Genomic DNA, 15,555 nt, shown 5'->3' with positions numbered 1-15,555 from the left:
TTGTGTAGGTATTGTCCAAGGAGGAGCCCTTCAAAGCATTTGCACTCAGATAATAACGACGGTTGACCAAGAGCAGAGCAAGGTCCTATGGATCCCAGCTGCCCCTTCATAATCCTTCACTCCGAGGAATTTTCCAGAACTATTCCGGCAGTCCTATTTGACATTGGCGTTCAGATGCAGTTATGGCACCAGACATGTCGTATTGATGTGAAGGTTATTTGAAAAGTGCCTGGTTATGTGGCTATGGACATTGCGTTGGCTATGGTCACTCTGTTCCAGTCCTAGCTCTGCCATGCTGTGTGGGACCATAGGCAAGCTGCTTTTGTGCCTCAGTCGTCCCACCTTAAATGGCGCAACAATAATATACCGTAAGCTCTTAAGGTACCGACCAGGATATGTGAATTTCACTGTACAGCCCAGAATACAGTGTGAGCCCTTCCTCTTCTCTTTGGGTGTGACTGGCAGTAAGTGGTGGAAAAAATGTACATTCCAAAATCCTCAGACTTGTTTGTTGCCATCTGTTCTTGTTATGCACGGTCACTTTTCTGTTTGAAATTAATTTCTTTCAGCAAACACTGTCTTCAGTGTTTCTCAAGTTTTCATTCCTTACATGAACTAAAATCTTTTGTTTTATTGGTCAGATTTCCCAATCTTTGTCGTCGTTTGCTGAAACCTGAGTCTAGTTGCAGTGCAATTTCAGATCAGTAAAATTAATGGGAAAGTTTTTTAAATGTGGATGGATTTGAGAAAATATTTCTTTCACTGACAGTCTCACCTGAATCCACATGGTACTGAATCCTTTAATCTCTTCCGCTGCCTCGGCTCACACCCCGTGGCTGGGCCAGGCAGTTTTGTACATAGAATGGTACGAGTTGATTTTTGGTAATCTACTCAGACAGCCGAAAAGGAACCGAAGATATCTAAAGCGAACATGAAACACTTGAAAGGCTTAATGGTATTGAAATGTATAGTACTCTAAAAATCATGTGAAGCGAAAGTGTCCTTCTCCTCTGGGCCTCATATGTGAGTGAGAAGGGTCCCACCTCTATAAAGACTCTCAAAAATGCATTTTTGAAAGATGGATTAGTATGGCAGACTTGGACAGGTCCTCCGCCTGCAACGAATTCCTTGCACGGCTGCTCATGCTCAATTAAATGAAGCAATTTTCTAGTGACCTGCATGGCCATGGGTCTCGGATACCAAAATTGATTCTCGTATGAATGGAGGATGCCATATGGCAGTCGCACAGTTATCACCACAAGTTTACAAAACATTTTCAGAATCTTTATTTGTTTACTTGAAGCATATGTATTTTCCTACCCTTTTCTTTCGTTTGTATGTTCTTCAAAGTGTTTGATTTGTTGCTTCTGAGCGATCCTTCCCCTTTGAGAACTAGGAGATTGTAGTGAATGTCAAACGATTTAAATTAAGCAGTCCATCTACTCACTAGAGCTTGTTACCTTGTAGATGTCTCATTTTCTAATGTTTTCTTTACATTGGAGGAGCGGCAGCAAGTTACCGAAACAGGAAATGGACATTGGGCCTCATTCTAAGTCTGGCGGTCCAGAAATAAGGGTGCCCTTTCCAGACTGCCAGACTACAAGTATACCTGCAGGGGCCGTTGCTCCTGGCAGGTCTGACCTGCTGAGGGCACTGCCCCCTGCAGGCATGGTTTTCACAGAGGCACCATTGGCAATGGTGCCTGGGCTTCCGTGTCCCCATTTGGGAATGGGGACGTACACTTTCTGCTTCCTGACTTCCCGGGCCGCCAGGCCTTGTAATGTTACGGTAATACAGGGATATCAGGCGGTGTTAGGGGTTCAGTAGCAACCCGGCGGGTTGCGGACAAAATCATGATGAGGCCCATTGTCTAGAGAAGGTTTTTCTGCAAGCAGTACAAAAGTGAAAACACTAAGCAAGTTCTGTCTTGTGAGACTTCTACAAGACAGAGCCAAGGATGAAGGAGCTCACTATGGGGAGGCTAATGTTGCGTAGAGGTGCTGGGCATCGGCCAATTTATTTCCAGAAAAAATATGCTTGTCTTCCCCCACTCCCCCGTTATGTTACTGACAGTCATACTTGCTGCCCATGATAATATAGAATTGGGTCAGGCGGTTAAATGACTGCAAAGGCTACCATTCTCGCTTTGTATATTACTGGCCCGCCAAAGGAATGCATCTCTATAATTCTAGTCACTCTCCAGAGGATCTCTGATTTGTAATTTTAAATGTTTAATTTCCACTCTCATTCAATGGCCGACGGCATTAGCCTGTATTTTATTTGCTATTGCTTGAGGTCACGTGTGTGCCTTGCCAGGTCCAATTGCTGCCTTTTACAATATATGCAGTCTTTTTGTTTTTGTCAGCTTCGTTTTTTTCTTCATCTATGCATCCTAAAAATCAAGTCACCTACTGCATGGAGATGTGTGGCACTGTTCACGATGGGCACATGTTAACAATCCAATTCAATGATCCTACTGAGCTTTGAACTACAGGGACATTTACAATGTGCCCATTGTAAGTGTTGTTCTAAGCTCATACATTGTCTGCTTGCTTTTTATCCTTGTGCAGTAACCTTGCCTTACGTGACACTTCATACAGCTTCACCAATATGGTCATTTTACAAAATGGCTAACCGCACCGGCGTGGCTGCCTCAACATTGCCTTACCTACATTTCTTTATCAATAGACTGACCTTCTAAATCTCTTTAATGAAGAATTTGAGTGTGTTTTTCTGTTGCCTTTTGCATTTTGCAACTGTTATTAGCCCTTCTAGATTCATAGTATTAGTTTAGAATCAGGATACCTTTATGTGTTTGCTCTTAAATACAGATGCAAACACATTTCTTACTTATCAAGTTGTATTTGTAAAATACAGACAAAAATTGAAAAATGACATGGTAGGCACAGTGATCATGACAGCGATGAAAGTGTCACTTTTAGGCCTGATCAGGTGGTGTAGATGAAAGCCTGTTAAGGCTGCAGCATGACCCACACAGCAGATGGACAATAAGGAAAGCACTCCCTTTGGTGGGCATACTTCCCTGCTGACACTTAATCGCAGTGGTGTTACTGGCCTTAAAGCAGTTGTCTAAACATTGAATCGTTGCTCAACAAATACAGAATAAATACAGAGAAGTTCTATTTGTGACATTTTTCTAGGAAAAAATATAAAAAAATAAATACCATAAAAACAAGAGCCTTATGTAATATATATTGTTTTCACTATTAAGGTTGATGAATTTAGACCATGTTTCAAAAGTGTATTGTTTTATTTGATATGGTTTTCTCAGCAGATTCTCTTTTTTTTTTAATTATTATACAATTTAAGGGCTGACATCTCTAATCATTTTGCCACCTACATTCCAAGATGCAGCACTGGTGCGGCACATCACTGGGCAGAAGTAATGGGTCCCCAGGGTACAAATGACTGTCCAGCCCCTGACCAATAATTTCTTAGATACTTTTTGCCAAGCTGGTGTAGGAACATACTGAGGAGAGATGGAGTTTCAATCAACATCAATATTGGGCCAACGAACACAACATATTCTTGTAGTAGATACTTTTTATCCTGCAGATTTAGAACCTTTGAAAGATGCCTCCAGCGATATCCTATCTAATTTTGATGATAAGGCCTTAATATACATACCAGTAAAGATCGGTTGAGCAACAATTTGGTAAACCACAAGTTCTATGTCTCTTCTGTAGCATAAGAATCCCGACATCGATGCTTAGCAAATGAATGAGAGACTACCAAGTAGCAGCTCTATGTATCTCCTGAACTGGACCTTTTTGCAGAAATGTAGCTCCATCCATCTGCCCGACCCCTAGAGAAAGGTGCCAATATACCCTTACAAGTCTTGTGCAGCTCCCTAATAAAGACTCCAAAAGAGGACAATACATGTTGCTGTAATGTAGTTCGTTAAATTATTTCATTAATGTGTTTAATCCTCATACACTACAAAGATTGAGCTGTGTTGTTGACTGACAGAGATAGACTTCCTAAAATGGTGGGGATGTTTAGGTGAAAGAGGTTTTAGCCTAGATGAAAACTCCTTTTGGTCATAAGGCAACATTGAGTTCAGCAACAGCCTTATTTGCCTCTGTGGATCTGAAGGACAGCTGCCTTCAACCGAGATTTAGCCAAGTGCCCGAAGGAACAGATGTGCCTTGTCTTCTTTCTTCACTACAGTACTTCTAGTTTTGGAATTATGTTGGTGATAGTGTACCAATTTTTAGTTTATGCAACACACACAGTTTGTCATAATTGTGTACTTTACATTTTACATTGCAGAGAGAAATTGTGTTTTTAACATTCAAAACCCTGAGGCTGTAGGTTCATGATTTTCTAAGCGATTGAAGGTCTGCATTGTCCCAAAAAAGGAGATTCTTTAGTCTCTACTGACACTCCTATAAATTACTGGTAAGCTCTTTTTTTTAAAACTCCCTGGCAAGGTGTTCAACGCTTGGCTTTTTCAGTTGTGATGCAAAGCGGACATATAACTTGTTTGCAAACTGTTGCTCTCAGTAGTTGCCAAATGTCCAGACGTCAAGGTGCAATCTTGAGTAAATCTCTTCTTTGCTTATCTTATTTATTCTGCCACAGAAAACTTTATCGATATTATATTCACTAATGTTGCCTAGACCTTTCCATGGCTTGGTGGCTTAGAACGAGCCAGTGTGTAACAAGATTCGCAACGCTGTTCTGGTTAATGGTAACATTCCTCTTGGGACATTAGCAATGCTAAAACCGTCTTTTACTGTTTGGGAAAAGGCCAGTGATTGTGAAATCTGTGTTGCAGCTCAAACTAAGCCCTCTGCTGCAGCAACATCAAACCAGACTTTGACATAACTGGTAAGTCTGCTTTCTCTTCCAGAGATATTTAGGGACAAACTATTGTGCTCCTACGAAGTCCCACAGCACATTACTCCAGCGAGTTGTTTTAAAAGTAGAGAGAAGGCATTACACTTCTTTCTAAGTGGCTTTTTTAAAATACGTGTGCAACAGTTTCATTCTGAACACATTCTTTCTTGCCGAAAGAAAATGCTTGTAATGGAAAATCGAAAAGGAAGATTATTGCCATCCCATTCAGATATTGTGACTTTTGGTTCCCCTCTTAAAAAGAGAAGTGGGCCCTCTTTGGTTGAAGGGCACCTAAACCATGGTCTAAGGTGATCCATTAAAACAAGACTTTTGGTTCTGTTACCAATTCTCAAACACATAAATTTGAGAGAAATTATGCAGACATCTTGAGATGTTGCGCTTAGCATTATACAAACAACAATGTGAAGCAGTATATGGAAGTCAGCATTTGTAGGTGGTGAATGTTTAAAGAAAGCACCTCTGGTTGCAGAAGCAAATGTATTATGCAAACGTAGTACCCCTTTTGAAAAGGTATTAACCTACATCAAACTAAAATATAAAGAACTCCACATTTCTCACTAAAATACTCTGAATCATGGGAAACTAGTGAGCCATGTAAATATAAAAGCTTAGCAATTGCTGGGACAACCTTGCTGATGGTTCTAGATAGTATAATGGGCAGTGCCTACACTGAGTAGATAGTAAATCATAGTCTGCTTTATCATGTTTCACAATTGTAAGGTAAGCCCATGAAAGGCAGTGGGTATATATTGGTTAAAATGACCTTCAGTTGATCTTCATACGTTTGGTTGGCTCATTTTGAGCGAGGAAATCAAAATTCACTTAATTGTATTTGTGTACGTTTAAGGTGTAAGGAGATGGGGGATGTTGCAGGGAGGGGAAATCATGGGAGAGGACTCCAATAGAAGGAAAAAGGCAGCTGACTGAGGCCTCGCGGAATGAGTTGCCCAAACCTACCATCACCAAATGAAGGCAGTTATAAACACTGAATTTCTTGCAATTGTGGAATATGATTAAGGAGATCGACATTTACTGACAGTTCGAGGAAGGGAATTTTAACAGTTCTGTCTAAAACTGCAATTTGTGACCTCTTCTGCAGTCTTGGACAAGAATGAAATGGGAGGTGCATAATTCTACTAAATCCTGGCATCATGTCCTCTGCAGAGTCCACCCTCTCCCGTTTCAGGGATGGAGGCAGAAAGTACAGTGTTCTCTCAGCTTCTGTAGAATTGCACAATATTTTCACTTCACTGTAGTTAAGGTTCCATCAGCAATGTTTTTGGTTCCAGATGCCATTGCAAGACCAAACAGAACCACGTGATGCTAATTGGCTTTGATTTTTTTTTATCATCTTATAGTGATCTCTGGGAGCTTGCAGATTTTGAGGGATAGTTTGTACTATATTTTAGTTTTTCAATGTTGATGGCTTTTGTTTTTGTGCAGTTTTGTGTGATCAAATTCACGTTTTTTCAGTGTCAACATTTTCCTTTAGCTTGATAGCAATTTAATATGCTGTCATTTTTTCAGTTCTGTTCTTAATTACTTTTATTTATTTTTTTCTGGCATGAAAATGGAAGTAGATAATTTAAGGTGTAGGTTGAGATACGTGTTAGGACTGAGATAAGAGACTGCTAAGCGACTTTAAAGATATGAATGTTTGGGGAGGACTCTCCCTCAGATCAGCGTTTAAAGAGGGAGGTTGCTACCTTTTATTAATTGCCAGTTGGCTGTTAATTTTCCTACCAATGTGGAATTCTGAACATTCCATTTGAACTGCAGCTGAAAGATAAACACCCCTATGAACGATGGTCAAGCTCTTCAGCAAAAAGCCCAAAAATGATGAAGTCTTTTTTCTTAAAGACAAAAAAGATCTGAACTAAATATGGCCTGGGCTCCTCATTAGCATGCTACTTGTGTGGTTCATTCACAACAGTGGCCTAAAATAGATGCTCACCTTTTGATGCAAGCCACTTACCACCTATGCTTTTATTGCTACGAAAAGACATTGCTCTGTGTGAGAGAAACAGTGTGTGAAGAGGAAATAAGGAGCTGAAGCAAGCTGTGAAGGGTAGAGTGGAAAAGGTATCTTGATGGAGGAGTGCTTGAGTTGTTTACTGTCCTACCACTCTTCCTACGTATAGGGGGATACTTCAGACACAGAACATTGGGCATGGGAAAACAGGAAGGGGAGTACACACTGACCTCTGTGGTTTGCATCCAGGGTCATACAGAAGTTATCAGCCATGGAACCTGGGAGGAAGGGGATGAGAGAGATAACTTGGAGAAGTAGGATAGGAATAGAAGAGTATCAGACTTGTATTGTGGTCAGAGGACTAGGGTTACTGATGCACAAAAAGGAGGATATTGGACACAGCCTACTGAAGGAAGAGGAACAACATGGTAGAGTAATGGATACAACAGAGGGATGTAGGTGGAGAGTTGTAGAGGTGCAATGGACGACGAAGGGACTTGTGAATTAGGATGTCAGGAGAAGGAATAGTATTGGAAACGCATAGTAGTGGGGACAGAATGGAAGGTGATATGATTTGTTTTGGGGAAGGTGTGTAGGAAAGATTTTGGGCTTGTAACTCATGGGGTGTTGTAGGCAGGCTCATGCAGGAAAGTCATCTGACAGGTTAACCGTGTTTATGGGAGAAAGCACAGAAGGGGTTTTGGATACATGCTTAGGGAGGTCCGCAGGAATGACTGAAAGGAACAAGCCGCTTTGGTCATTTCATAGTATTGGGAACTTGGGTCGTGAAATGTCAAACATGGATAGTGATGCGTCTATTTCAGACTCGAATTGGCATATGACTAAATGTATTTTATTGTAGCTGTCATAAGGCCATTTCCCCATCAGTATGGCCTCAATGTGCTTTGTGGTTGGGATGCCCTCTAGGGCTGAAGTCCAGGTATGGGAGATTATATGAGTTCACTTAAAATGCATATGTGCATTCTGCTGGGATTAGGATTTAGAAGGGCTGGCTAGTCTCCAGTAAGCAACCCAGAGGTCAGTCACTTGGGCTGGTGCTGTCGGTGGTTTAGGTAGAGTGCTAGTGCAGGAGGCTCGATGTGTGCCCAGCTAGACCGAATCTGTTGAAGGTTGTCGCTGTATACTAATGGCAGAGGTGTTAAGGTACGTCAGGAGTTTTCAGTGCGGATGGCTATGCAAGCAGCTAGACCGGATTTGTCCTAGCCGTAGCTGCACAAGTGCTTGAATGGGTAGCTGTGCCTGCGGCATGTGTCCAGACGGGGTGCCATTTAAACATACCTTAGACAGATTTTTTCTTCAGTGTCGTGTTCTTAGGTCTCCCAAGGTGAAGAGTCAGAATAGTCAGGCTAACAGCCCTGGACAATATATCTGGTTCACTTATTAATCTGTGGGTCTATCGAGAGCTAGATTCATCTGCAACTAACAAGAACATATTACCCCATCATACTCTAGAATGAGACCTGACCTCAATGCAGAAGTACTGCATCTTCCAGAACTATAGACCACATAACATCTGTAAGAACTTTATCATGCTTAAGCAACATCTAAGGAAAAAGACAACTTCTATAGCTGCCACAAGAAGGCAGACACACGAGAAACCTTGGGTTCAACCAAATGCTCCAGACTCCCCAACCCTTCTCTAGAGTTGTATGACATGCTTCTAGTGCCCAACTCAATCCTATGGCGCTACGTTCTTTACTGGAACGTAAAGCACAAAGAATTGGATATGATTGCTAAGCAAATCTTCACTCTGGGGTTTTGACATGTGCAAGGACTTTGTGAAAGTCACATTTTTCCCAGCACTTGAGCAATACTTGCTGCTTGTAGATTATATATAGACCTTCCCGGAAAGACCTCCCTCGCTTACCACCGGTGCTGCTGTAGATAACTCCTTAGTTTTGCTTTGCTGTGGTAGCAGCCCGACCTCTGGTGACCTAGGGCTTCGTTCTTCTAATGCAGTTTGTACTCTTACACTTTGTAGCATATCCTTTGGTTTAACCCAGAGACTTAACTTCCTAAGGACAAGCAAGCTGGGGCCCGTCAATTGGTCAATAAAGGTTTGGCAGCTTCCAAACATGCTATTCGTACTAGGTTAGATACTGACCATGGCCCTCACACTGCACCTTCCATCAACTGAAGGAACACCAGTAGCGATGCATCTGATCTGTAGGTCTGGTGACACGGGTAAGACTAAGCCAAGATTGCACATTTTCTGTAAATATTAATAAACGATATACTGTAGTGCTCTTTGCTTTGTTTGCCTTTGGTCATTGCCTACATGTAAGCAGTCATTTCCTTTCCAATGCTGTTCCAATGCACCAAACCAATCATTATGTAGCACTGAAAAGTGAATCAACATATTACACGAATTGACTGTGAAACTGCAGCCAGGCACTTTTGAGCTTAACCTATGGCAGCCTAGAACTGCAACAGCCATTTTCTTCTTACAGAAGCGTGCTTATTGGCCTAAGTTTTAGTTAATATATCATATCTTCTGAAAGCTCTTTATGGCTACCTGTTGATTCACGTCCCAGACTACAAGCACCCTGATTTATGATAAAATGTGATAACATACAGTTATTTACTAGGCCTAATGCACTTCTTGATTCCCTTTCCGTAGTTGTAATGCCTGCCTCTGACTCGCATGTATCTGCTGCTGTACATTAAAGCATATAAACCCACAGCTTGAGGCAAAAATCAGCTGTTTACGGTTTGCTCACTGCTAGCTCTAGCTTAACTTCCATTGGGGTTTGTGAACGGTACACTTTTAAGATGAAGGTTCTTATCCTTACACTCTGGTACAATGAAACCACTGCTATCATATAGACTTTGGCTGCCCAACAAGAACACTTAATTACTATTCTGCATGGATTTAATGTGTAAAAAACAATAAAACAGAAGTTGCAATTAAGGATGTCAGGTTTGACCATAAACTCTAAGACACATATATATTATCCTTTCTGCACAGGGGTTTTGCTCACTTAATGCGCCTAGCACCCAACAAGCGCATTCTTCCAATATCTTCCTACATGCGCCAGAGACTATTCTATGCATGGTGCCCAAGTGGTAAGTTTGCATCCCACAAAGGTTCTTAGTGTGCACTTTGAACAGTTGTGCATGCAAGCTAAGCAGTGACTCCTCTGCACAAAAGAGCATGCGTGGCCTTGACATCTTCTCTTTGCATGGGTGCACACCAGCTCGCATTGCCCACAGTCCTAGAAGTCCAGATGTGGTCTGCTGTGTGCTAAGATTGGCACTAGCATTTGTGCACAGAGGTACAGAAGAGCTCACAAAATGGGCACGCTGTGTGTGGCTCGTATTAGTCGACCATAACATATTTACTGTTTGTTCTATAAATAATAGAAAACAGCGCAAGCTTTTGTTGGTGCACTGTTGCAGAGTAGTTTGTTAGTTTTCTATGTATTCTGTTCAGAGTTTGCTCTCTTTTAACTATCTTATGTCCTTTGTTAATGTTCATAACGAGAAATGTCACAGAGACGCTTGTCTGAGATTTCACAACTTGTGTTTTTACCATCAAAAAATATCCTTTTTGCTTTTGAGATGCAACACTACGTTTGTGCGCAAGTCTTTTCTGGAATTGTATGTCCTGTTTCTCAATACTGTTGCCTCGATTTTAAACCTCTTCTTGTAGGGTGCCCAAGCTGCCTACGTTACCCCCTCCCTCCTTGGATGCTGCGTATATTGCAATGGTTGTTCCTAACATTTCATTTTAAAGCAAGGAGTCCAATATTATCGTTTTCAATATTACCTGACACTTTTGTAATTTTTCCTGTTCAATGCAATTGTTCTTACTTTTATTTCCTATTGAAAAGGGATTCTTTTTGCACATTTATTTCAAAAGTACTCTGGTCCTAAATGTTAACGTTTGTTTGAGATACTTTTTATATAGTTCAAAGTACTAGAAATGCAAAAATAAATGTAAACCTACTTTTTGTAGAATATGTATTGATGGAATATTAAATCTAAATACTTTGTCAGTAAAACCATTGTTTTTGTTTTCTGTACGAAGTGAGTCTTATTCTTGTGCTGTCTGTTCTGTTTTCTACTGGATAGTTCTACCCTTATTTTAAAAAAAAAAGTAAAAAACCCGAATTAAGATTCTCGCTCAACAAGGATCAAAACTGCATGCTAAGTATGGAAAATTTACTCTGCATCCATTAATCTTCTACATGCAAAAGGTATCTCCGGCAGTAACATTTGGAAGCGAGGCAGGATGGAACATAAAAGCGGAATTTTGGACTCAAATCGAGGGGTTCTTTTGGCGAAAAGTGTTGAAATTACCCCGATGTCTCTCAATGGTTGCAATCAGATATGAATTGGGCCTCGATTCGCTATATAATTCAGTGGTCTGGAAGTCGCTCTAAGCACTGCGGAAAATGCGTCTATCAGCACCAGAAAAAGCATATGAGATCCTATCTGAACAGTCAAACGATCCATCAGCAGCCCTAGTTAACAAATGGGAAGCAAAACTGAAGTCAATCCTACTCGACGCTAACATCAACATAGAATTGTTGTTGTCGACTCCGCAGATAGCGAAAAAAAAATGTCATCAATGGAATTGGATAACAAACATGAATAAACGAAATGCTCTTACTTCATCACTAGATCTGGGAGTCTCATCAAAGAGATCTGCCAAGATATCTTGAGAAATTCCCCTCCAGATACCATAGAAATCAATTTCTAAGATTACGTTTAAATCTCTATAAAACTCGTGAGGTGCTGATGCAAAGGAAAGATCCGTCTACACCGAGTAATATCTGCCGGTTTTGTATGAAAGATGTGGAAATGAGCATACATTTGATAACGGGGTGCCCAGCAATCGCTGTTCAACGCTCCTTGCATTTGGAACGTTTTGCACCAAAAAACGGAAATATGCAGGATTGGTGGAGTTATTTAATTTCAGGGACAAACACCCAACTAACCTGTGCCACCATCAACTTTATGGATTCAATTATTCCTAACCTTGACGTGTTATAAGCCATTAAGAGCTAAAATCAGTATTTTCTCGTGTGTCTGTCTGCTTACACCCCTCCGCTCGTTCCTGTCATCTTACTTTGAACCTTCATCTTACTTTGAATCTGTCACTTCATTTATAAGGATTACATTATGTAAACATTGGAAAGTATGACAAAAAAGTTTTTTTTTTTTACAAAACTAATGTCAATAAAAAAAAAAAGTAAAAAACACTTGGGAAACAACTAAATACTGTAAATAATGGTACATTTCTGAAACTGAGCTATCGGTTGTTCAGGCAGTTATGATCATTGTCAATTGAGAAAAATAAATGGCCTTTGAGATTAATTGGGGGCAGGTGAGTGACATGGAGTACCAGAAACTAAATTTGAATGGACATCATACACCAGCCACTGCCTGGCATGAAAAGAAGGCACATAGAGACCCAGTGACCTAGAGAAAAAAGTAAGTGCATGCACACATCTTTCTTATAGGAACATACATGAAGCAATCTTTATGCGAATACATTATTTTGGTTGCTGTTTTAAGAAAGATGTAGGCTCGTTTTCAAGACGGTATCAAATGTGAGAATGCTTCACAGGAAATAAGTCTACTATAAATATGTGCCAAGTATATTTAATTAACAGGGGTTGTGAGGATGTGTCCTCTCTCTGTATTTAACAGTTGTCAAGGAAGAAGTCCCTCCAAATTGAGATTCCTGTCATTACGCCAAATGACCGTTTAATGTCCGAGACATAAGTGAATTCCTTGTCATAAATGGTTCTCACGACTTCATGACTCATGAGTGTCCTTGTATGGAAGTCTTTGAAAATGGGTCAGCCCTTAATGTTGTCTTCATAATGGGTCATTTCTCAACATTAGTTACATGGCTGGCATCGCTCTCAGCTCTAAATGAGCATAGTTTCCTGATCACTGTTTATTGTTCATAGATGCCTAACCTGGCATACTTCTACTTATAAGCATCCTTGCTTACAAGTGTTCTAATATAGCAATAACACCCGATGAGGTGGTAACGGGCCAGGGCCCAAATTATAGGGGTGAGCGCAGCAAGGGTTTTAACGATGGGTCCTGGCCCCGTTGCCACCCGATCCGGTAGCACCCCAGGTTTTCAATTCGGAAACCCCGGTTGCTAACAGCAATGTATTTGGTTTGAATGAAAGAAACACCTTGTGGCGTCCCGCTCATTCAAACAAAATACTTATCTACGATGGGCACGGGGGAGCTTGAAAATATGGCTCCATACGGAGCCCCTCTTCAATTTTCTTGGTGGCCTGTGAGGATCGAGAGCGACAAAAGTGGCAGCGTCTGCGCCGCCAAAGGAATCAGTTAAGTGGGATAGGATGGTGGGAAGGGATCATAGACCTGAGGGGGAGGGAGGGAGGGAAGGGTGTGGAGGAGGGATGGCGGGTGGGGAAACGGCCATCAGGTTGCTTAGAACACCAGCTGAGTTTGTGGGATTCAGCCCATGATCCCAGCAACCTGATTGTTGGCTCCCCCGCTCCGGGTGCTAATATAGCTTTACCCACACTTTGGGAGGTGGACTTCACTGGTAACTGCCCGCTACCCGAAAACTAGATAGGCCAGAGCGAAGCGAGGGCTTGGAGCCTTTTCCAGCCAATCCCGCATCCCCAAATCGTAGGTTAAGACTATTAGCACCCAGACCTTTGCGCCAGGTGCTAAAGGCATTTTTGACAACAAAATGGTCTCTTTGATAAAGGTGCATGCAAAGGGAAGAATAGCCCACTGAAACATGGCCACTGTGGAAATAAGAAAGGGACATTGCCCATTTCTTTTTCCACAGCGGCCAGGGATCAAATAAGGCACAGAGGGGGAGTGGGTGGCTGGTGAAGAGGTAAATGTGGGGACTGGAGGACTACAGGGCCCCTGAGCCTTATGAGAAGCGGCAACAATTGCACAACAGAATGCGGGCCACATGCAGGTAGGCACACATGGGATCTCCCTTGCGGTACGCCGTCTTTGGGCGCAGCTGTTTCGGCGCTTCACCTTCAGTGCAGGTCCCATTTTGGAGTGCCAACTGGGCACAAGGACCTATCCACGCGGGTATATTACTGAAAAAGTACTATCCCATCCCAGGGACCTATCTGCGCTGGAATGTTACTGTTTGCTTAAATGTATTGTCAGTCTAAGCACTAATAAGTGCAGTGCTTTGGTTGACAGTATTTTTAAGCCAAACTATACACGCACAGGACACTGAACCGTTACAGCTCCCTGTACTGAGTGCATAGTGTTTGACTTCAATATACTATCAACTAAAGCACTGCATTTATTACTGCTTGGACTGACAATACATTTAAGAAAATTGTAACGTCCCGGCGCAGATGGGTCCCTGCACCCTGCATAGGTCCCTGGGCCCTGTTAGCCCTGGCCAACAGGGCGTACTTAAATTGGACCTGTGCTGAATGTTCCGCACTGAAATGGGCAACTGCTTAAACTGCAGTACCGGAATGTCCAGCTTCGGCTTCATGCGTATGCACCTGCCTTGACTGCAGGTCTTTTCCTCCAGTTTGGTCTGAGGGATTAGGAGCCTGTTGTGGATGAGTGTGTGCATATTTTCTGTGACGCACCTAAATTCACAATTCTTTGGGGACCTCCTGCTCTATGCCCAGTGTTAAGGCTTTCAAGGAGAGCAGGTACTGTGGCAGATCTTTTTCTGTGGTGGACCATCTTTCTGTGCTTTCTATGTATAGTGTCTAATTGAGGCATATGCTTTTCCTATGACACACTCTGGGTGCGAGCACTTCGGTGTCAGTTGAAGTGGTGGGAGGACATTTTCTTATTAGTTCCTTCGCAGGGCATCCCTTCAGCATAAGGTGAGCGAACAGTTGTATTCGGAGGCACATTTCCAGTGTGCCATCTAGAATTCTTGAGTTTAATACAATGCACAAACCCCAACAATCTTTTTAGAAGTGTATCCTCTATTGTGCAAAAGATACAAATTGCAAGACTTGCATGCAATTGTAATAACTCTTCCTGTTCCTGGGTATCAGCTAATCCTCAGATCACAATTAAGACGAATAAAAGGACAGCACTGATTTAATCAAAACGTTTATTTGCAAATCATACTTTTCCACTTCTATATTTATTAAACGGGTGATGAAACTCCTGAAAGTTCTCGCTCAATATCCCTCCTGGACAGTACAGCTAAAATGTATGGGAAAGTTATCCTTTCCATGTTTGAGGAGTGGGCAAATGAAAACAATATTTAATCTAACCTACAATGTATTTTTTTTGTAGTTGATGAGATATCATTGAACAAGTATTTATAATTTCAGCTGTTTTACAAAGGTTTCTGACTGCAAAGAGGGAATCGCCTTTATTTTTTATTTATAGGTTTTAAAACTGAACTCAAAGGTTTTAAAAGGAGGAAATTCTGAGCAGTCTTACAGGCCTTGCGTGCGCCCCTGAAGAACTGGTCATGGCCACAGTCTGATTATACAGCTGTAATTTAGCTGGGGTAAAATACCTCAGAGAAGGATAATGTACTGACTTTTTTATGTAGAAATGGGTGAGAGACACAGCTGTGTTCCTGCCCTATTTCTGTTTTTGCTCTATGTAAGTGAATTGGCTGTAAGAATAGATATTCTGTTGGGAATAGGACATTAGTAATTTTACTATAGGCAGACTTTTTTTTATATCAAAAGCTCCTATCGGAATTCAGAAGC

The 15,555-nt window shown here is 41.6% G+C and overlaps 1 protein-coding gene across 9 annotated transcripts in view; it reads left to right on the top strand.

Annotated features, from left to right (window-relative positions):
* Window positions 1-10,881, top strand: part of DLG5 (discs large MAGUK scaffold protein 5) — a 1,559,980-nt gene extending 1,549,099 nt beyond the window's left edge. For all 9 annotated transcript variants that reach the window (XM_069610999.1, XM_069611004.1, XM_069611003.1 and 6 more), the window contains one exon: window positions 9-10,881. In XM_069610999.1, coding sequence (XP_069467100.1) covers window positions 9-112 — 104 coding nt within the window. In that variant the 3' untranslated portion in view covers window positions 113-10,881. The remainder of the gene's footprint in view (window positions 1-8) is intronic.
* Window positions 10,882-15,555: the final 4,674 nt, after the last annotated feature.

The sequence above is a fragment of the Ambystoma mexicanum genome, chromosome 8 (genome assembly GCF_040938575.1).
Source record: "Ambystoma mexicanum isolate Mex_15411 chromosome 8, UKY_AmexF1_1, whole genome shotgun sequence".
Classification (NCBI taxonomy): domain Eukaryota; kingdom Metazoa; phylum Chordata; class Amphibia; order Caudata; family Ambystomatidae; genus Ambystoma; species Ambystoma mexicanum.
Note: the sequence above shows the minus strand (reverse complement) of the source record. Positions and strands in the feature narration are given on the sequence as shown.